The sequence below is a fragment of the Dysidea avara genome, chromosome 3 (assembly GCF_963678975.1).
Source record: "Dysidea avara chromosome 3, odDysAvar1.4, whole genome shotgun sequence".
NCBI lineage: Eukaryota > Metazoa > Porifera > Demospongiae > Dictyoceratida > Dysideidae > Dysidea > Dysidea avara.
Genome location: NC_089274.1, coordinates 20,623,913 through 20,638,939, shown reverse-complemented (window position 1 = coordinate 20,638,939; position 15,027 = coordinate 20,623,913). Strand labels below are relative to the sequence as shown.

General features: G+C 40.6%; 5 protein-coding genes and 1 long non-coding RNA gene across 6 annotated transcripts; 3 read left to right on the top strand and 3 right to left on the bottom strand.

Annotated features, from left to right (window-relative positions):
- Window positions 1-16: 16 nt before the first annotated feature.
- LOC136250042 (uncharacterized) lies at window positions 17-3,200 on the top strand. The gene is made up of 5 exons (XM_066042198.1): window positions 17-315; window positions 369-1,305; window positions 1,770-2,120; window positions 2,170-2,264; window positions 2,313-3,200. Exons 1-5 carry the CDS (start codon window positions 76-78, stop codon window positions 3,093-3,095), a joined length of 2,406 nt encoding a protein of 801 aa, XP_065898270.1. The 5' UTR covers window positions 17-75; the 3' UTR covers window positions 3,096-3,200.
- A 484-nt stretch (window positions 3,201-3,684) lies between these two features.
- On the bottom strand, window positions 3,685-5,187 carry LOC136250053 (glucose-fructose oxidoreductase domain-containing protein 2-like). The gene is made up of 2 exons (XM_066042212.1): window positions 4,972-5,187; window positions 3,685-4,927 (listed from the first exon to the last, which is right to left on the bottom strand). Exons 1-2 carry the CDS (start codon window positions 4,994-4,996, stop codon window positions 3,726-3,728), a joined length of 1,227 nt encoding a protein of 408 aa, XP_065898284.1. The 5' UTR covers window positions 4,997-5,187; the 3' UTR covers window positions 3,685-3,725.
- Window positions 5,188-5,212: 25 nt separating this feature from the next.
- On the top strand, window positions 5,213-6,388 carry LOC136250061 (uncharacterized). The gene is made up of 2 exons (XM_066042221.1): window positions 5,213-5,606; window positions 5,652-6,388. Exons 1-2 carry the CDS (start codon window positions 5,264-5,266, stop codon window positions 6,341-6,343), a joined length of 1,035 nt encoding a protein of 344 aa, XP_065898293.1. The 5' UTR covers window positions 5,213-5,263; the 3' UTR covers window positions 6,344-6,388.
- Window positions 6,389-6,508: 120 nt separating this feature from the next.
- LOC136250047 (uncharacterized sodium-dependent transporter HI_0736-like) lies at window positions 6,509-14,877 on the bottom strand. The gene is made up of 13 exons (XM_066042203.1): window positions 14,719-14,877; window positions 14,559-14,670; window positions 14,324-14,507; window positions 14,163-14,274; window positions 13,719-13,920; window positions 13,564-13,623; window positions 8,617-8,848; window positions 8,435-8,571; window positions 7,505-7,596; window positions 7,355-7,456; window positions 7,256-7,305; window positions 6,864-6,987; window positions 6,509-6,816 (listed from the first exon to the last, which is right to left on the bottom strand). The coding sequence occupies exons 1-13, from the start codon at window positions 14,833-14,835 to the stop codon at window positions 6,535-6,537; spliced, it is 1,806 nt and encodes a 601-aa protein (XP_065898275.1). The 5' UTR covers window positions 14,836-14,877; the 3' UTR covers window positions 6,509-6,534.
- On the bottom strand, window positions 10,031-11,120 carry LOC136251589 (spore coat protein SP96-like). Its single transcript, XM_066044050.1, has 3 exons — window positions 11,081-11,120; window positions 10,718-10,958; window positions 10,031-10,672 (listed from the first exon to the last, which is right to left on the bottom strand). Exons 1-3 carry the CDS (start codon window positions 11,118-11,120, stop codon window positions 10,297-10,299), a joined length of 657 nt encoding a protein of 218 aa, XP_065900122.1. The 3' UTR covers window positions 10,031-10,296.
- On the top strand, window positions 11,191-11,966 carry LOC136250073 (uncharacterized). The gene is made up of 3 exons (XR_010698432.1): window positions 11,191-11,256; window positions 11,304-11,482; window positions 11,533-11,966. It is a non-coding gene; the product is annotated as an uncharacterized lncRNA (long non-coding RNA).
- Window positions 14,878-15,027: the final 150 nt, after the last annotated feature.

The following is a 15,027-nucleotide window of genomic DNA, read 5'->3' as shown; positions in this document are numbered from 1 at the left end:
ATTATGAGATCACGTTTTCTCCTGTAACGTATTTTAACTACCAACCACAAGTGATGGGGCAGTTAGCTGGATACCATGATGATAACCAGACTGTTAATAGTGTTATATCTCTCTCTCATAAGTTACGCTCAAACGAGACACATTGTTGTTCTGCGAGACGAGCTTACAAAGCAGGACGTGGACGAACTAGTCTCTACTATAAGAGAAGCTGACAGAGATCCTTCACTACCAGACGTCCAATGTAAGGTACATGATGTACTGGACACATTGTCTAAAATGTTGATAGTAACAGCCAGCAAAGGAGCTGTAGATAAGGTAAACAATCTAATGATTGTAGTATTATTCAAAGTGACACTTTATTATTACAGATTAAGGAGATGGAGGAGGTGTCTTATGTTGAAGAAGATCAAGTCATAGAAGGTGCTTCATCCACCTACCTGTCTTGGGCTCTTGACAGACTGGACCAGACTTCTCTACCACTTGACCAACATTATCAGCCGACAGGCACAGGAGATGGTGTGGATGTGTATGTAATGGACTCTGGCATCAAATATGATCACGATGAGTTCGAAGGGAGAGCATCATTTGGAGGCTTTGACATGGTCGCTTTTGAAACTGAGCCTGGGAATGGGACGGATTGTCATGGACATGGAACTCATGTAGCTAGCTTAGTTGGAGGAGTGACTTATGGCGTAGCAAAGAGAGTAACGTTATATAGCATTCGAGTGTTGAACTGTTACAACCAAGGTTATTCCAGTCACCTACTTTCTGCATTGGAGTTTGTAGCTAGGAGAATATCTCAAAATGGACGCCCTTCAGTAATTAACTTGTCACTGGCATCGGTCCAATTTGATGCTGTTGATAATATGATGGAGACCCTGTATAATGAGGGTATTCCTGTGGTGGTAGCCGCAGGAAATGGCAATGTAGATGCCTGTACATACTCACCAGCTAGTAGTCGTCACGTGCTTACTGTGGCTGGGACCACAATTGATGATACTCCATGGCTTAGGAAGCCAGCTACTAACCTTGGGAAGTGTGTTGACATATTTGCACCAGCAGATTATGTGTTAGGTGCTAGCCACCAGTGTAACAATTGTTGTAGGACTAGGTCTGGGACTAGCATGGCTAGTGGCCTGGTCACGGGAGTGCTGGCTCTTTATCTGGAGAGGGAACCTCTTCTTACTGCTCTGCAATTGTACAAGAAAGTGTTGGATGACTCTCTTGATGGAGCAGTCAACCTGGCTGTAGATGGTGTGTCACACAACTTCATAAATGAACCAACCAAGCTTGTCACTGTTGAAGGTGAAATGTATTGCGTGTTGTGACTGAAACTGGTGAAAACTGTCAAGTTGTTAGCCATTTTAGTAACCCAACACCCTATATTAGAATAGAGAATTATCTATCTATTGAAATATCATTAGCTGCTATATTTGTTCGAATTGTTGCCGGGTATGTATGCATTTCTTTTCTCCCCAGGTACCAGGCAACACTATGCGAGGCCAAGTTTATATGAGGCCACACTCCAATTGAACTTGTGTGGTATAAGATGCTTTTCATTTCCATCATTTATGGCATTGCACAGAATTGTTAAAAGATTGTACTAGGCATTTAGACCTGGTGTTAATGTTTATCTCTACCTCTGGTGACTAAAATGGGACCAGGTGTTTACCTGCTGTCGTGGTATTATTTTGCATTAGGTGTTAGACATTTATTTGAATACCAGGTGTTTAGCTATATGTAGATTAGTGTAGATGGTGTACTTTAAGGTGGTTGTGGTGGCAGGAGGATATATGAAGTGCGAGGGAGTATCCTGTCTCCAGCATATCCTGAGAATTATCCCAACAGTTTAAACTGCACATGGCAGATACTTGCACAAGCTAAAGAAGATGTGAAGATTGTTATTAAAGAATTTGATCTAGCAGAGAATGACTACCTGACAATAATTGATGGCAACCACACATTAGCCCACTTAACTGGAATGAGGAGTCTTACCTTGAAGAGAAAATTTCGTTCTCGTACAAACACAATGATAGTAGTGTTTGTAAGTGATAATTCTCTAGCTGGTAAAGGATTTTGGCTGAAGTACACTAGACATGTAGCTGGAGAGAATGCACTAGGTAAGCTACCTACTCTAATAGAGCAGTCATTTTTCTATAGTATATACAGCTCAACCTATCAAGATACCATTCATCCCTCCACAAGTTCCGGCTATCAGGACCAACCCGCTAACAGAGAATTATGACACTGTCTTGTTCCTGAGGGTTTGTAGTGTACTGTTTGTGTTATCCCTAATTCATCCACTATAACAGGTAGCTAGTGATAATGTACAATACACAGTAGAGCAGTGGGCTAACCAGAGTTACTACTTGAAATTCATTCAATCATTTTCTTATTTCAGTCCTACTGGGAGACTAAAAACTAGGTACAACTTGGTACTGTCTAATTTATCACTGGATGAGTCTCAATATATCATGGAGATGAATGGTACCGAATTATTGAGATATTACAATACTATTAAAAGACGATATGTCATAACATGTATTACACAAAGACTACGTCGTAGACAGGTGGTGTATTCTGTGATATTCACGAAGCAAAATAAAAGAATGACTAAACACTTGGTCTACTGGAATGACACACTGGCTGAATACGAGACTAGAATAATAAGACTACAGAGAAGAGGATACAAGCTGAAAGCGCAAAGTTTCACAGTGTTAAAGAATGATGACTACTCCATCAGTAGTATCTACGCTGAAGAAAAAGAGTCCTGGTGTTCACTCTATAATCTTACTTCGCATGAGTTGTTTGATCGTATTATACAAAACAGTGCCACAAGTGTCCTGACTTCTTTCACTTCTTACATGGACAGTAACAGAGAGACCAAGTTTGCAGCAGTATTTGAGGAGCTGGGTCACCCACAGCAGTTGAAATATACTGTATGGGGCCGGTACATCAGTGGTGTCAGGGACGTTATGAAGACACTTACTTCCTCAGATAATCAGTTTGAAGCAGTGTCTGTGACTGGCTATGAATACTTTGATGAACTACGTTATTCAATAACATTTGGAGATAGACAGTTTTATTATCAATAGCTATTCTACATTTAGTAAGAATTCAGGGTAGCCTTTTGGCACATGACTTGTAATAGTACTATGTGTGTTTGCTAGTAAGGTCACCAGTTCAACAATCTTCTCCAACCTCCCTTCAAAACATATGCTCTGCCAGGTCTGTGTATCTATAGTGATGTCGGTTTGTTCAAACTGCACTCCACTGTAGTAACCGTTTCTTCTGCTCTTGCTCACTTCAACACACCTCCGGTTTCCTCGTAGACATTCTATCGCTTGCGTGAACACCGGCTGCATGTCCTGACCATAACTTCTAGCTACTGTCTCCAGCTTCTCGACTGTTAGTGATTTCAACTTCTCCTCTGACAATTTTCGTAACGAGACATCGTGAAACTCTATCTTGCTCCACAATTCAGCCCCACATTCGTGTCGCTTTTCTCTGATTTTGAATTCAAGCGACTCGCCATGACGGAATTTGACAGATACCGTTTCTGTACACAACACGTACACGTCAGTTCTCTTGTGCGAGACAGCAAATAGTGACTGCTTCTGATTTAGCAATTGCCACACATCAAGCGCCCCAGCTGGAAAGAACAACCTCCACTCCCAGCCCATGTTTTGTGTAATCTGAGCTGTAATTACATGTGTAATTACTAATTACATAGCATATGATAATGGTCTGTACAGTTTAGGCGATGGTTTATCACTGTCTGCCGCCACCAGGGATGCTCCAGTCCAGAAGGGGTAACTGAGACTTTCCGAACTCTTGTCTAACTCGATCCTGACCCACTGTTTGGTCTCGTGTGATTGTCTGATGGCATCCAACACAGTACGGATATATAGGCCGTCTTCAAATGTGGCTGATAAGGAGTAATGTTTCCAAGTGTGTCTTGGAACCATTTGTCCTGTGGAATGGTCAAACACATCACGGAGAGCTTCGATCATAAATCTCGTGCCAATTACAAATGTCTGATAGAAACCCATGTTTAAATGAGTCCACTTCCTGATGTCGCCAATGTTTACTTGCTCCTGCTGAAGGCTCAAAATCTTCTCTTCTTTCCCTCCAAACTTCAAGCCCCACAAATCTCCACTAACAACACGCAATCGTCCAAGACTCCCTGTAACAGACAGTTCCATTTTGCCCTCTCCTTGCACTAGAGCACTGATAACTACACTAACACACATTCCCCTGGTACACTTCATCTGAAATGTGCAGAAGTCATCACTTGTGATCGACCGGTATCCTTGGATACGAGGTGTGTTATGTACAAAGGTGCTGAGAAACCCTGACACTTCTGTGGCTTTCTGACCAGTTAGGAAATTTAATATATCGACAATGTGAGAACCAACGATGTTTAGTACCCCTCCTCCCATTTCACTATCACACTTCCAGCCATAAGCCTCTGTTCCAATTAGAGATCCAATCTGCAGGTGCACCTCGGCAGCTTGAGGGTTACCACAGTACCCAGATAACAACAATTCCCTCATTTTGGTGAATATTGGGAGGAATCGCATGTGACTCTCTAGGGAACCAAGTAGTTGTGAGTAGTAGCATGACAGAGAGACCATTTTCTCTACTCCAGCTTTAAGTATGGAAGGGGGTTGCTGGCAAATCACATGTTTACCAGCTGACAAAGCTTTGACGGCTATTTCAGCATGTGTGCTAGGCTGAGCACCAACATATACTAGTTCCACTTTGGGATCAACCAACAGATCCTTCAGGTCTGCAGTATAAAAGGAAATGCTGAACTCCTCTGCGAAACGTTTACAAATGTCATAACTCTTATCCCACACACCGTGTACATGGTAGCCAGCTGCTCTCAATAATGGCACCAGTAATCTCGTTTCAATACAAACACCTATACATCATTATAATAACTTTACAAGATACTATGCAGGTTACCTATTATCCCAATACTCGGCAACATCGTCTTCTTGCTTAAGGTTACGCGCACCTATACGCTTAACAACAAGCGCGTAAATTACTTATGGATGCACTTTCTAGGTACTAATCTCGGTACTAATTCCAACGTAAAATGGGAAGGAAAGTTTAACACCTTATACATGTCTCTCTCTCTTATCATGCATAGATCTGGCAGCTTAAAAGATTGCCATGGTTACAAAGTATTCTTACAGTTTCGTTTATTGTTAATTTGTGGATTCGACGAACATCCATTCTATTTATAGCCCACGTGATGGACGCTTCTGAAGCTGGTCGTATTCTACCCAACCCAAGGCAGAGGGGGAGGGCGGGATCTGGCCAGTCCAGCGAGGTGAACTCAGCAGAAAAAGAAGAAAGCATTCAAGGACAGAGTAACGTATTTGAGGAGGTGCCGTCATTATTTAGTGGACCTCCAACAACTACCAGTGGGGTGTACTCTTGTGCTGGGGTAGGCGAAGTGGTGACCACTCAGGCCTCCACAGATGTTGACTTTGCTATGCAATTTCTTAACTTACCACCCAATGATACTACCTTGTTTACATCAGTGGTCCCTACTAGTGAGGTGATGATACTGGACGAGCCCGCTACTTACACAGGTAACTAGAGCATGGTAATATCTGTTGTGATGTCTGATTGTTTAGATCAACATTATGCCTCTGACTCAGAGGAGAGTGACTCTGCTCAAACAGCTACAGATGAAATTGCTCCTTGTCAGAGTTTGTTCACAAGCAGCAGTAGTGGTAGTAAAGACTCTTGTAAAATGCAACTGGATAGTACCAATATCATTTGGCCAGGTATGCAGAGTGACATTGATGAAGACCCCAGTAGACAATTACAAGAACGAAGAAAGGAGAAAAAGAGATATATAGACCGGGAGAGAAAACGTTACTTGCGTAAAACTGATAAAGAATATTTAGAAGCAGACAGGGAGAAGGCAAAGTTAAGAATGAGAATGAAGCGACAAGACCCTCAGTATCGGCAACGAGAGAAGGACAGAAATCGTGAGCAAAAGAGAAAGATTAGAGCAGAGTCCAAAAGAAAAGAGCAAGATTCTGCTGTTCAGCTTAAATTGCCAGCAGAAATGGAAGCAGCAAATAATGACATCTTGGAACAAGGCAGTGATGTGATAAATCGTTTCCCAGCTGCTCACTGTTTCATGGAGAAGATTACATCACCTCTAGAAATGCTTACCGAATCATTAGTGACATTACCTCCTTCATTGGACTTGGAAGACATTCACTCATTTCAAGACTACTCATTATTCCCTTACAGTGCTGACACTCATCCTTCACTAGAACCATCATTTGCACTGGACAGTAATGACTCAACATAATCTCAAGACACTTAATATATATTATTTATGTTTATTTCAATTTGTTCCCTTTGTGTGTTAGAGGCCCTAATGTTAAATCCAGTTGACTAGTAGCAACTGGCCATGAAGTTGTGCACTACACTACGTTAATGTGCCACTACCTCAATCATTAGAGCACTTTTGTTATATATAAAAATAGAATTAGTAACAAGTCACAGTTCAATTTCCTCCTCATCAAAAGGAGCCTTGTTAGACTTGCTAAGTGGGTCAGATCTTGTTAGCTGATAATATTCTGTGGTGCCTTCGAATTCATCATCAGTGGCACCTGGTGAGATGGTGAATGGGTCAGGTCGATAGCCAGGTGGCCTCACAGCATCTAATCTGATAAAGATCTTGATGAAACGAGTGAAACAAGAGTCGGGATTATTAGGATGATACTGAATTGGCTTCATCCACCAGTTTAAACCCATCAGAATCAAAGCAGCTGCCACCCACTATGATATCAAGTAATTCTTTCCAGTGCACATGTAACTATGGTTACCTGTGTTAACACCATTATGAGGCTTCCCCTTGAGTACTTGTACCATTTCTCCTCATGATTGTTAATTATCTCATTGACAATGTACCATATGATGATGCCAACTGCTTGTAAGGGAGTAAGTGTACTACATGGGGGTATAACATAAACACTGTTAAGGGGTCACCAGCAGAAGAAGGGGGGTGGTTGATCATGGGTTAATCCTAAGATGTATTGACAGTATAACTATAGGCATTGAAACCTAGTCACATTTGGTTTTGAAACACAATTCACATAATACTTGGTATTGATATTAGGCTGAGCTATGAGATCAAAAGATGTTTGATGACCAACCTCCTCTAAAGGAGAAGTAGCAAACTGGGAGGGGTGCATGTGGTTATTATTACTTGACTTACTAGATCACATACACCCATAATCGTGGAAGTCTCCAATCTCCAATCCCATACTACAAACCACATCATGACACCCAACACATCACACATTGTCACACGTACTTCATTAACAGCCTCAGTGCGTAGTTTCTCTGCTCCAAACCGATACACTGCAAACACCAGAAATATTCCATTGAGTAGTAAGGCATATCCCCACACTGAGTCCTACACACAATAGCATGATAGTCCTACACACTGGCATGGTGTCCTTACCTGGTTAACAAGGATGTCAATATTCAGGGCTGATGCTAATCCGATGGTGAAGTTTAGTGTGCCCACCAAGATTGTGGCAGGCACTCGCCGTACTGTAAACAAGCAATGCAATAGTGAACACATTTACTGAATCCTTTGCATGGGGAAAGTATCTAACTACCTCCAGTATGTTTGTACAACACACTGTGTAAATCTCTACTGATGATAGAGAACTGATATAATATGTCAACCATTGCTTCTTCGGACAACCTGAGGTGTCACTTAACCCTTAAAGCCACATAAAACTTTACAAACGTATTCACTGTATCCGCATAAGCCATTATAGTGGCTGTTGATATTGATCAATAGATAACTCATATACAGAAGGTCACACAGACTTGCAATTAAGATGTTCAGAATGCTGACATCACAAAGAATAAAATGGTGTCCAAGTTTTACCGATTCTGATGCTCCTTCACCAAGTTACAATGGTTTAAAAACAGAGGTGCAAATTTGTGTAATATTTTAGAGAAGAAGATGGTTTGTAAACTCTGTGGACTCTACTTGTGAGGAAAGTGTTTCCATCAGTCTACAAGGATATGGTTCAAGCAGTGCTGCTTTCAGCAAGTCCCTCAAGATTAGTCGCCTTGTTGTCATCACCACGAGCAAAGCGTTTGAGTGAGCTGATGGCGATTCTAGCCAATTGAGGATGGATTTTCAACTGAATCCAGACAAAGAAGACCATGAAACATGTGGAGAAACAGTACTAACTGTTGTATTATTGATATTTGTAAGTACTGTATATAACATGTCGGTTATGAAAACAGTTGTTGGTTAAACATTATGCATTTAAAAATAAAATATTGCCACTATAGTGGCTTATGCTCCTTAAAGGGTTAGCACAGTGTGTTTGTTGAATGCATTGCACAATTATTATGCAAATTTACTCACAGCCGAAGTCATTCAAGACATGGACAGCAATCTCCAATATGGACACTAGAGAACTGATACCGGCTAGAGTTAGACACAGGAAAAATAAAGCACACATAACTCGTCCACCAGTCATATTGCTGTACAGTAGTGGCATCCTATGGGGGAACCATTACAACATTAACTGCTTACAGTAGCCATACCATAAAAATGTGAGGCCAGTGTTAGCAGGTCCATTCTCTCTGATCACCTCAAGAATACGATCATCACTATAACCTTCTTGTATCAATACAGAGAACACACATGAGAACACCAGCAAGCCACACATTAAGCTAACAAGATTGTTAGCCACTGGGGTCATTGTACCAATCCGTACGACGCCATTCCTTCTTGTCATGAAAATAGAGTACGTCAAAAATGCCCCCAGTGCAGCCCCTGTAGAAACCAGATTACAAGGGCAGCAAATTTTTAAAATTGCATAATATATGGTACAAAATTTTGATGTGATTAAAATTTAGACAACTTTTACAGTTGGTTAAAAGTTTTACTACCATGAAGGATAAAAAATTTCAAAAATTTCAATAATTTCAACATCAAAATGTTATCCTTTATGAAATAAAAGCACACTATACTAAATAAACGCCAGGAACCTCTCCCAAAATTACACCAGATTGGTAAGGATATTGCAAGGTGACATTTAGTTAATTGGTGTGAATTAAATTATAAATATCAAACAGTGTACTGTTTAAGAAGGGCTCCCCCCAAAAGTGGCATGTGCCGCCTAAAATTCTGCCTTTTAAAAATCATCCTAGAGACATCTTACATGACGAAAATCACCTTTACAGAATAATACTAGTCCATCTAACATCAAATACAGCAAGAAAACACTTACAGGTGGCCGGATATAGAATTTTGAAAAATCACCAAAACTTTCTGCCATGTGCCCTTCGGGGTTCCAACAAGTGTGTGCCCTCTGTGCCTTGTCTTTCCTTTTATCTTCATGCAATGAAACCATATTGAGGAGTTAATTTTCCCTATCAACACTTTCCTTGAGCAGGATAATTATTTAGATGCCACAAACTTATTAAAATTGCTTACACCATAGATCCTTTACACCCCTGGGATAGGAATCTCAGCATATTTACTGTACTTTGTGCTAAACTATCTGCACCGTTTATTAATTGGTGTTGACCGGGCGGCGAAAAGTTGAGCCATTGTTCTATTGTGAATTTTGGGCCACTTGCTGCAGTAATCTTGTTACCTATCGCGAACAAGGCAATTGGGCGATTCTGGAGGCAATAGCAGCGACAGAACTCACTGAGTGACCCGTGCGACTGAAAAGTTTGGCTAGCTGTAAGTCTCAAATCGTTCACTATATGAACGTCAAATTCAGTATATAAGTATACCTTGATACAAGTAATCGAACCAGCATCACTATATGTCCATTTCTTGTTTAGTGGCAGACGTTTGAGACTTGCCGCTTCAGTGATGTGGTAACTTTGGGTAGCTCTAGCGACCTGAAACAACGTTGTTTTAGCTTATAACTTGTTTTGTGTACTTACCAATCCTTTGTTAGTCGAACTGAAGTAAAGCCATCATGCCTGCTGTCCACTGAAGAGAGAAAAAGTCCGTTAAAGTTCAGTTACTAATGTATTAATTGTAATCTGCACCTGATATAACGCGCAGGGGTAATATATATTTACAATTTGTGTAAAACATCTAGATAATGATTACTATGCATCCTTCTGTGATATGTTTTAGCTCAATGGGAGGACAGAGGCTGAAGCTTTCTTCTGTAAAGAGGTATAAGAAGAAAAGAAAATCCAGGCTAGCTGACAAGAATGGCAAAACTGGATTCACTCTATCTAGAGATGCCACTGTTACTACTGATGGAATTGTAAGGCTGTTGCTGCAACTATCTGCAGTGGCACTGTTGCTACAAATGCAACTACCAGTAGTACTGTTGCTGTTACCAATGGAACTGTTGCTGTTACTGATGGCACTGCTGCTGCTTCCAATGGAACTGTTGCTGTTACCAATGGCACTGTTGCTGCTTCCAATGGAACTGTTGCTGTTACTGATGGCACTGTTGCCGCTACCGATGGCACTGTTTTGCTACTACTGATGGCACTGTTGCTGCTACCAATGGCACTGTCAATGACACTGTTGCTGCTTCCCATGGAACTATTGCTGCTACCAATGGCACTGTTGCTGCTACCAATGGCACTGTTGCAGCTACCAATGGCACTGTTTTGCTGCTATCGATGGCACTGTTGCTGCTACCGATGGCACTGTTGCAGCTACCAATGGCACTGTTTTTTGCTGCTACCGATGGCACTGTTGCTGCTACCAATGGCACTGTCAAATGACACTGTTGCTGCTTCCCATGGAACTATTGCTGCTACCGATGGCACTGTTGCTGCTTCCAATGGAACTGTTACTGCTACCAATGGCACTGTTGCTGCTACCAATAGAACTGTTGCTGCTACTGATGGAACTGCTGCTCCTACCGGTGGCACTGTTGCTACTAATGGAGATACCAGCACTTAATCAAGAAAATTAGAAATTGTTTTGCATCAAGGCTGCTATGGGTAAGTGATTATGTGTACCTAAAATACATTTGTTATAGTGTTCAGGACATTTGTATAATTGATTATGTGTATATACCTAAAATATTTTTGTTGTTATAGTGTTCAGGACAGGACATCAGCTGGAAGTATGTTGTCGATTTATACAATCGGGATATGGGAGCAGGTCCTAAAATTACAATGGTCCACAAACTCAAGTACGAACATATCTGTCTCACATCTTTTTCAAAGATGAGGGTACATCTTGCTTCCCAGGTATGTATAACATGTTGGTATAGTTGTTGATTCTAGTACTTTATTAGGTACTCAGTGGAACTGTATCTAATGCCATCAAGTTGACAGGTGGACCAGATGCTCAGGCTACTGCTACCTTCATTGATGTGTGACAAATTTTTTGACTGTCTAAATGTTGACAACTGTGATGAGGGGAAGCAAGCAAAGACAAGAGCGATATATTGAGAAGGATGACTTTCGACTGAAGGTATACATCTGCTTGTTTATTAGTAATTATAATGTATATCATTGGCACAGTGGCTTAGTGATGACTTCACATCTTACATGAAGAACTGGAAGGAATCAGTGGAGGCTAGACAGGGCTACAGTGATCAGCAGAAACAGCAGAATCTATTAAGCGACCTAACGGAATTTCAATCACAGGTGTGTTGCATGTACTGAATTATATTGTTCTAAGAGAAAAGCTGGGCCAGGACCCCTTGGAAAAGCTATTTGGCCGACAACGGCAAAGGGGGGGAACAAATGATAACCCACATGAAGTTTTTACTAACACACAAGCACTAAGAGTTGTTGGGGACATTAATGTGAAATCAATCACTGGGAATTGCAGAGGAAAGCTACTTTTGCTGAAATTGGTGCACCTCTGCAAAAATGTAAACAGAAGAGAATAAAAAAGAAGTGATACATTAGCTAATATTATAAAATACATGCATGATTTGTTAAAACAGTTTTTTCTCTCAAAGCTTTAGATTTCTGAGTTCCTTTTTTGTTGCACTGTTTGTACTTTTCCATGTAAATGCATGGCTGCGAACTGAAGTAAATAAATCTACAACCATTTTCAATAGGTCATCGCTGATTTCTACAGCAGTCAATCCCATCGCAAAGTCCCAGTAGAATCGGACATCTACATCTGATAATGCTTTATCCACAACCAGTGTTCTAATGTCAGTCAATTGACTAACATCTCCAACTAACACACATTTGCACACCTGCTCAATAGCTATCAGGCACTGGTAAAACATTTCAATGATGTGTATTAAGCCACCACGATCTATAGCTTCAGTCCACTGTGTTGACTCCAGGCCAGTTGGACTGTCTGACTGGAGAAGCAATTGAGCATCAACATAGCTCTTCTTTGAAACAAGCTTGGAGTGGAGTTTGTTGCGTTCCTTTCCTCAAAAGTCGGTTCCAAAGTTTCTGTACTGTGACGTGAATCTTGGGAAGTTGCACTTGAAGATTGCTGTAAAGATTGCAGTTTTGTATGCAGCATTTTCTTGAAAATTTCTTCAGTCACATATTGCCAAAATAATGGATTTGTTTCTAATTCTATACTAATACAAAATTCCTTCCAATCTTTTTCCAGCTGATCACTAATAGAAAATTTATTGAAAGCAGGCCATAGCTTTGATAGATTTATGCTGTTTCCAAACAGAACTTCCAATTTTTGCTGTAGTTTAAACAAAAATCTCTTAGCCATGCCTTCTTGTTGTATCACTTTTGTTGCTGCTGTACGAAAGAAACAAGAGCTATCCAAGTCTGAACTAAACCGTGGTCCTTGCAATACTTGCGTGCAAACTTCCAAGAGGTAACAGTTCGCTACTTCTGGCGTTCTTACGGCTAACTGTGAGGCTGGTTGAGACATAACTCTAAAGGTACGGTAGCGCTAGCAGAAATTATTAGATATTGGCATTTATAATAGAAAGGTATCGACGGAGGTGCAGATGGAAGTGTGAAAAACAGCCAGATTCCTATCCCGGGGTGTAAAGGATCTATGCTTATGCTCATTAGATACCCGTAACTTCATGAATTACGATAGATTCAAGACTATGCCCATTACTGATGGAGACCACACCTCTATTTACTTGATCACAATGACCATACCCCCTTATTATCAATCTAACTGCATTCATCATGCTAGTACAATGAAAGTGACATGCAGGGGAAGCTAGGCTGACTAGAGATACTCTAATACAGCAGTCACCTAATAGAACAGTCACACATGTATAACTGTATGCTATAACAAAAAAACAACAACAACCAAACAAACTATTAAAGTAGGGATCCAAGTGATAATAAGTAGTAAAACAAGAGATGAATGATGGTATTATAAAAATAGCTTGGTGGAAATTCCTACATTGGCATCGAACAAAATAATTGTTGTAACATGTAGGGTTATCCCATTGAGCTATGCTGTGGCAGCATCATTATCTCTTGCTTCATTACTTTTTATCGCTTGGATCCCTAGTAATTATTTAAAGTATATTCTGTATTAGAGAGGCATTGATTTTCCCTTAAAACTGCAAGGCATCACACTAATATTACACTCACCAGTGTCCCAAGCATTCTGTGTGATAGCATCCAGCCATAACTTTGACTCACTGATTGAACCTACAGTATACACATACACACACGACACTCAAGTACCATGTATACACACGTGGCAATCAAGTAAACACACACATAATCACTACTTGGTCACTCACTCCAATTGGGTGTAAAGAAGTGTTCAATACCGACATGAGCATATGGCAGGAAGAGGCCCCAGTAAAAACTGAACAATAATAATATTAGTAATGCAGGCACAACAACTTTATTCAATGGCTCTATTGAAGACACACCCATGGAGACAGATGTTGCTGCAACTACCACTGACACAAAGTGACATGGAACAGGCCAACTGTTATTCTGTAAGAGATAATGTAAAATTATCACATCACAATTTAGCAGTGGAGGTTAGTCATGTGTCATCATCTCTCTTGTGACCTCAAAGAAATGCTGAAATCAACACCCCTAAGGATGGATTGTGTATAACCCAGAGCCTTCTCTGTAAGCCTTAAAACCTGGTACTTGATTGCATAATCTCACATCATAGGGCCATGACATGTGTGATTAACCTCCTCTGGAGATTATAAAGTAGTGCAGCTTACATGCATGTAGTCCCATGTCCTTTGAGACTCATTTAGGGTTGTGGGTAGCTCATTGAAGATGTGATACACAAAATAATACATACAATATCCCAATAGTACGGAGTAGTAGCAGCTATAGTGTACATGACTTAATAACAACCACTTGATCACACATAACTTACCCTATAGCATTAGATACAAACACTATCCAGGCTCCTATGAAACGAAATGAAGGACCAGCCAATTTATATGCAGACTCTACAGCTCCCAATCTGAAGTAGCGACCGGTAGCATATTCAATGAGGATTAGTGGAATGGACCAGATCCATAGGAAACAACTCCATACTATAAGGAAAACTAGTGCGCCTACAATTAGAGTGGGTAATTAATCAACTAATGAGGTACCATTGTACTAACCGCCTCCTCCAGCGTGTAAAGCGACTATCCTTGGATAGCGCCATATATTGCCAGTACCAACAACTGAGCCTAGGCAGGATAACACCAACCCGACACCAGATGAAAAGGTTTTCTGTGTTAATTAATATTAGCAATTTCTCTTTTAACACGTCACGGTAACCTTTTCGTTCCGTTCGGACCCTTCTTCATCTTTGTTGGTCTTCTCAACTAGTTCATGATCAGACGTGGGGCTGGCGTGCCCTGAGGATAGCAAACCTGACCGTTCCGTATCAGCCATGTTTATAACACGTGACTTCCTAGTTTATGTGTGGTTTATTTTTTTGCGAATTAGAAAGCTCATCATACCATCAATGTTGGGCAAGTTACTCTGTAAAAGTAACTAGTTACATCTTACTTGCAACTGAACTATTTAGTTACAGTTACATATTACCCATAAAATAAAGTAACTATAATAATATTACGTATTATA

Excerpts from the sequence above, each read along its gene's own strand:
- LOC136251589 (XM_066044050.1), bottom strand. The coding sequence starts at position 11,120 with ATGTCCTGTCCTGAACACTATAACAACAAAAATATTTTAG. Across the intron at positions 10,959-11,080 it reads TAACAACAAAAATATTTTAG|TGCTGGTATCTCCATTAGTA; the intron begins GTATATACACAT and ends TTCTTGATTAAG. Across the intron at positions 10,673-10,717 it reads AGCAAAAAACAGTGCCATTG|GCAGCAAAACAGTGCCATTG; the intron begins GTAGCTGCAACA and ends GTGCCATCGATA.
- LOC136250053 (XM_066042212.1), bottom strand. The coding sequence starts at position 4,996 with ATGTTGCCGAGTATTGGGATAATAG. Across the intron at positions 4,928-4,971 it reads GCCGAGTATTGGGATAATAG|GTGTTTGTATTGAAACGAGA; the intron begins GTAACCTGCATA and ends AATGATGTATAG.
- LOC136250061 (XM_066042221.1), top strand. The coding sequence starts at position 5,264 with ATGGACGCTTCTGAAGCTGGTCGTATTCTACCCAACCCAAGGCAGAGG. Across the intron at positions 5,607-5,651 it reads CGAGCCCGCTACTTACACAG|ATCAACATTATGCCTCTGAC; the intron begins GTAACTAGAGCA and ends CTGATTGTTTAG.
- LOC136250047 (XM_066042203.1), bottom strand. The coding sequence starts at position 14,835 with ATGGCTGATACGGAACGGTCAGGTTTGCTATCCTCAGGGCACGCCAGC. Across the intron at positions 7,597-8,434 it reads TGTCTTGAATGACTTCGGCT|TACGGCGAGTGCCTGCCACA; the intron begins GTGAGTAAATTT and ends GCTTGTTTACAG. Across the intron at positions 6,988-7,255 it reads TTATGGGTGTATGTGATCTA|TACACTTACTCCCTTACAAG; the intron begins GTAAGTCAAGTA and ends ACCCCCATGTAG.
- LOC136250042 (XM_066042198.1), top strand. The coding sequence starts at position 76 with ATGATGATAACCAGACTGTTAATAGTGTTATATCTCTCTCTCATAAGT. Across the intron at positions 2,121-2,169 it reads AGCTGGAGAGAATGCACTAG|CTCAACCTATCAAGATACCA; the intron begins GTAAGCTACCTA and ends TAGTATATACAG. Across the intron at positions 2,265-2,312 it reads ACACTGTCTTGTTCCTGAGG|GTAGCTAGTGATAATGTACA; the intron begins GTTTGTAGTGTA and ends CCACTATAACAG.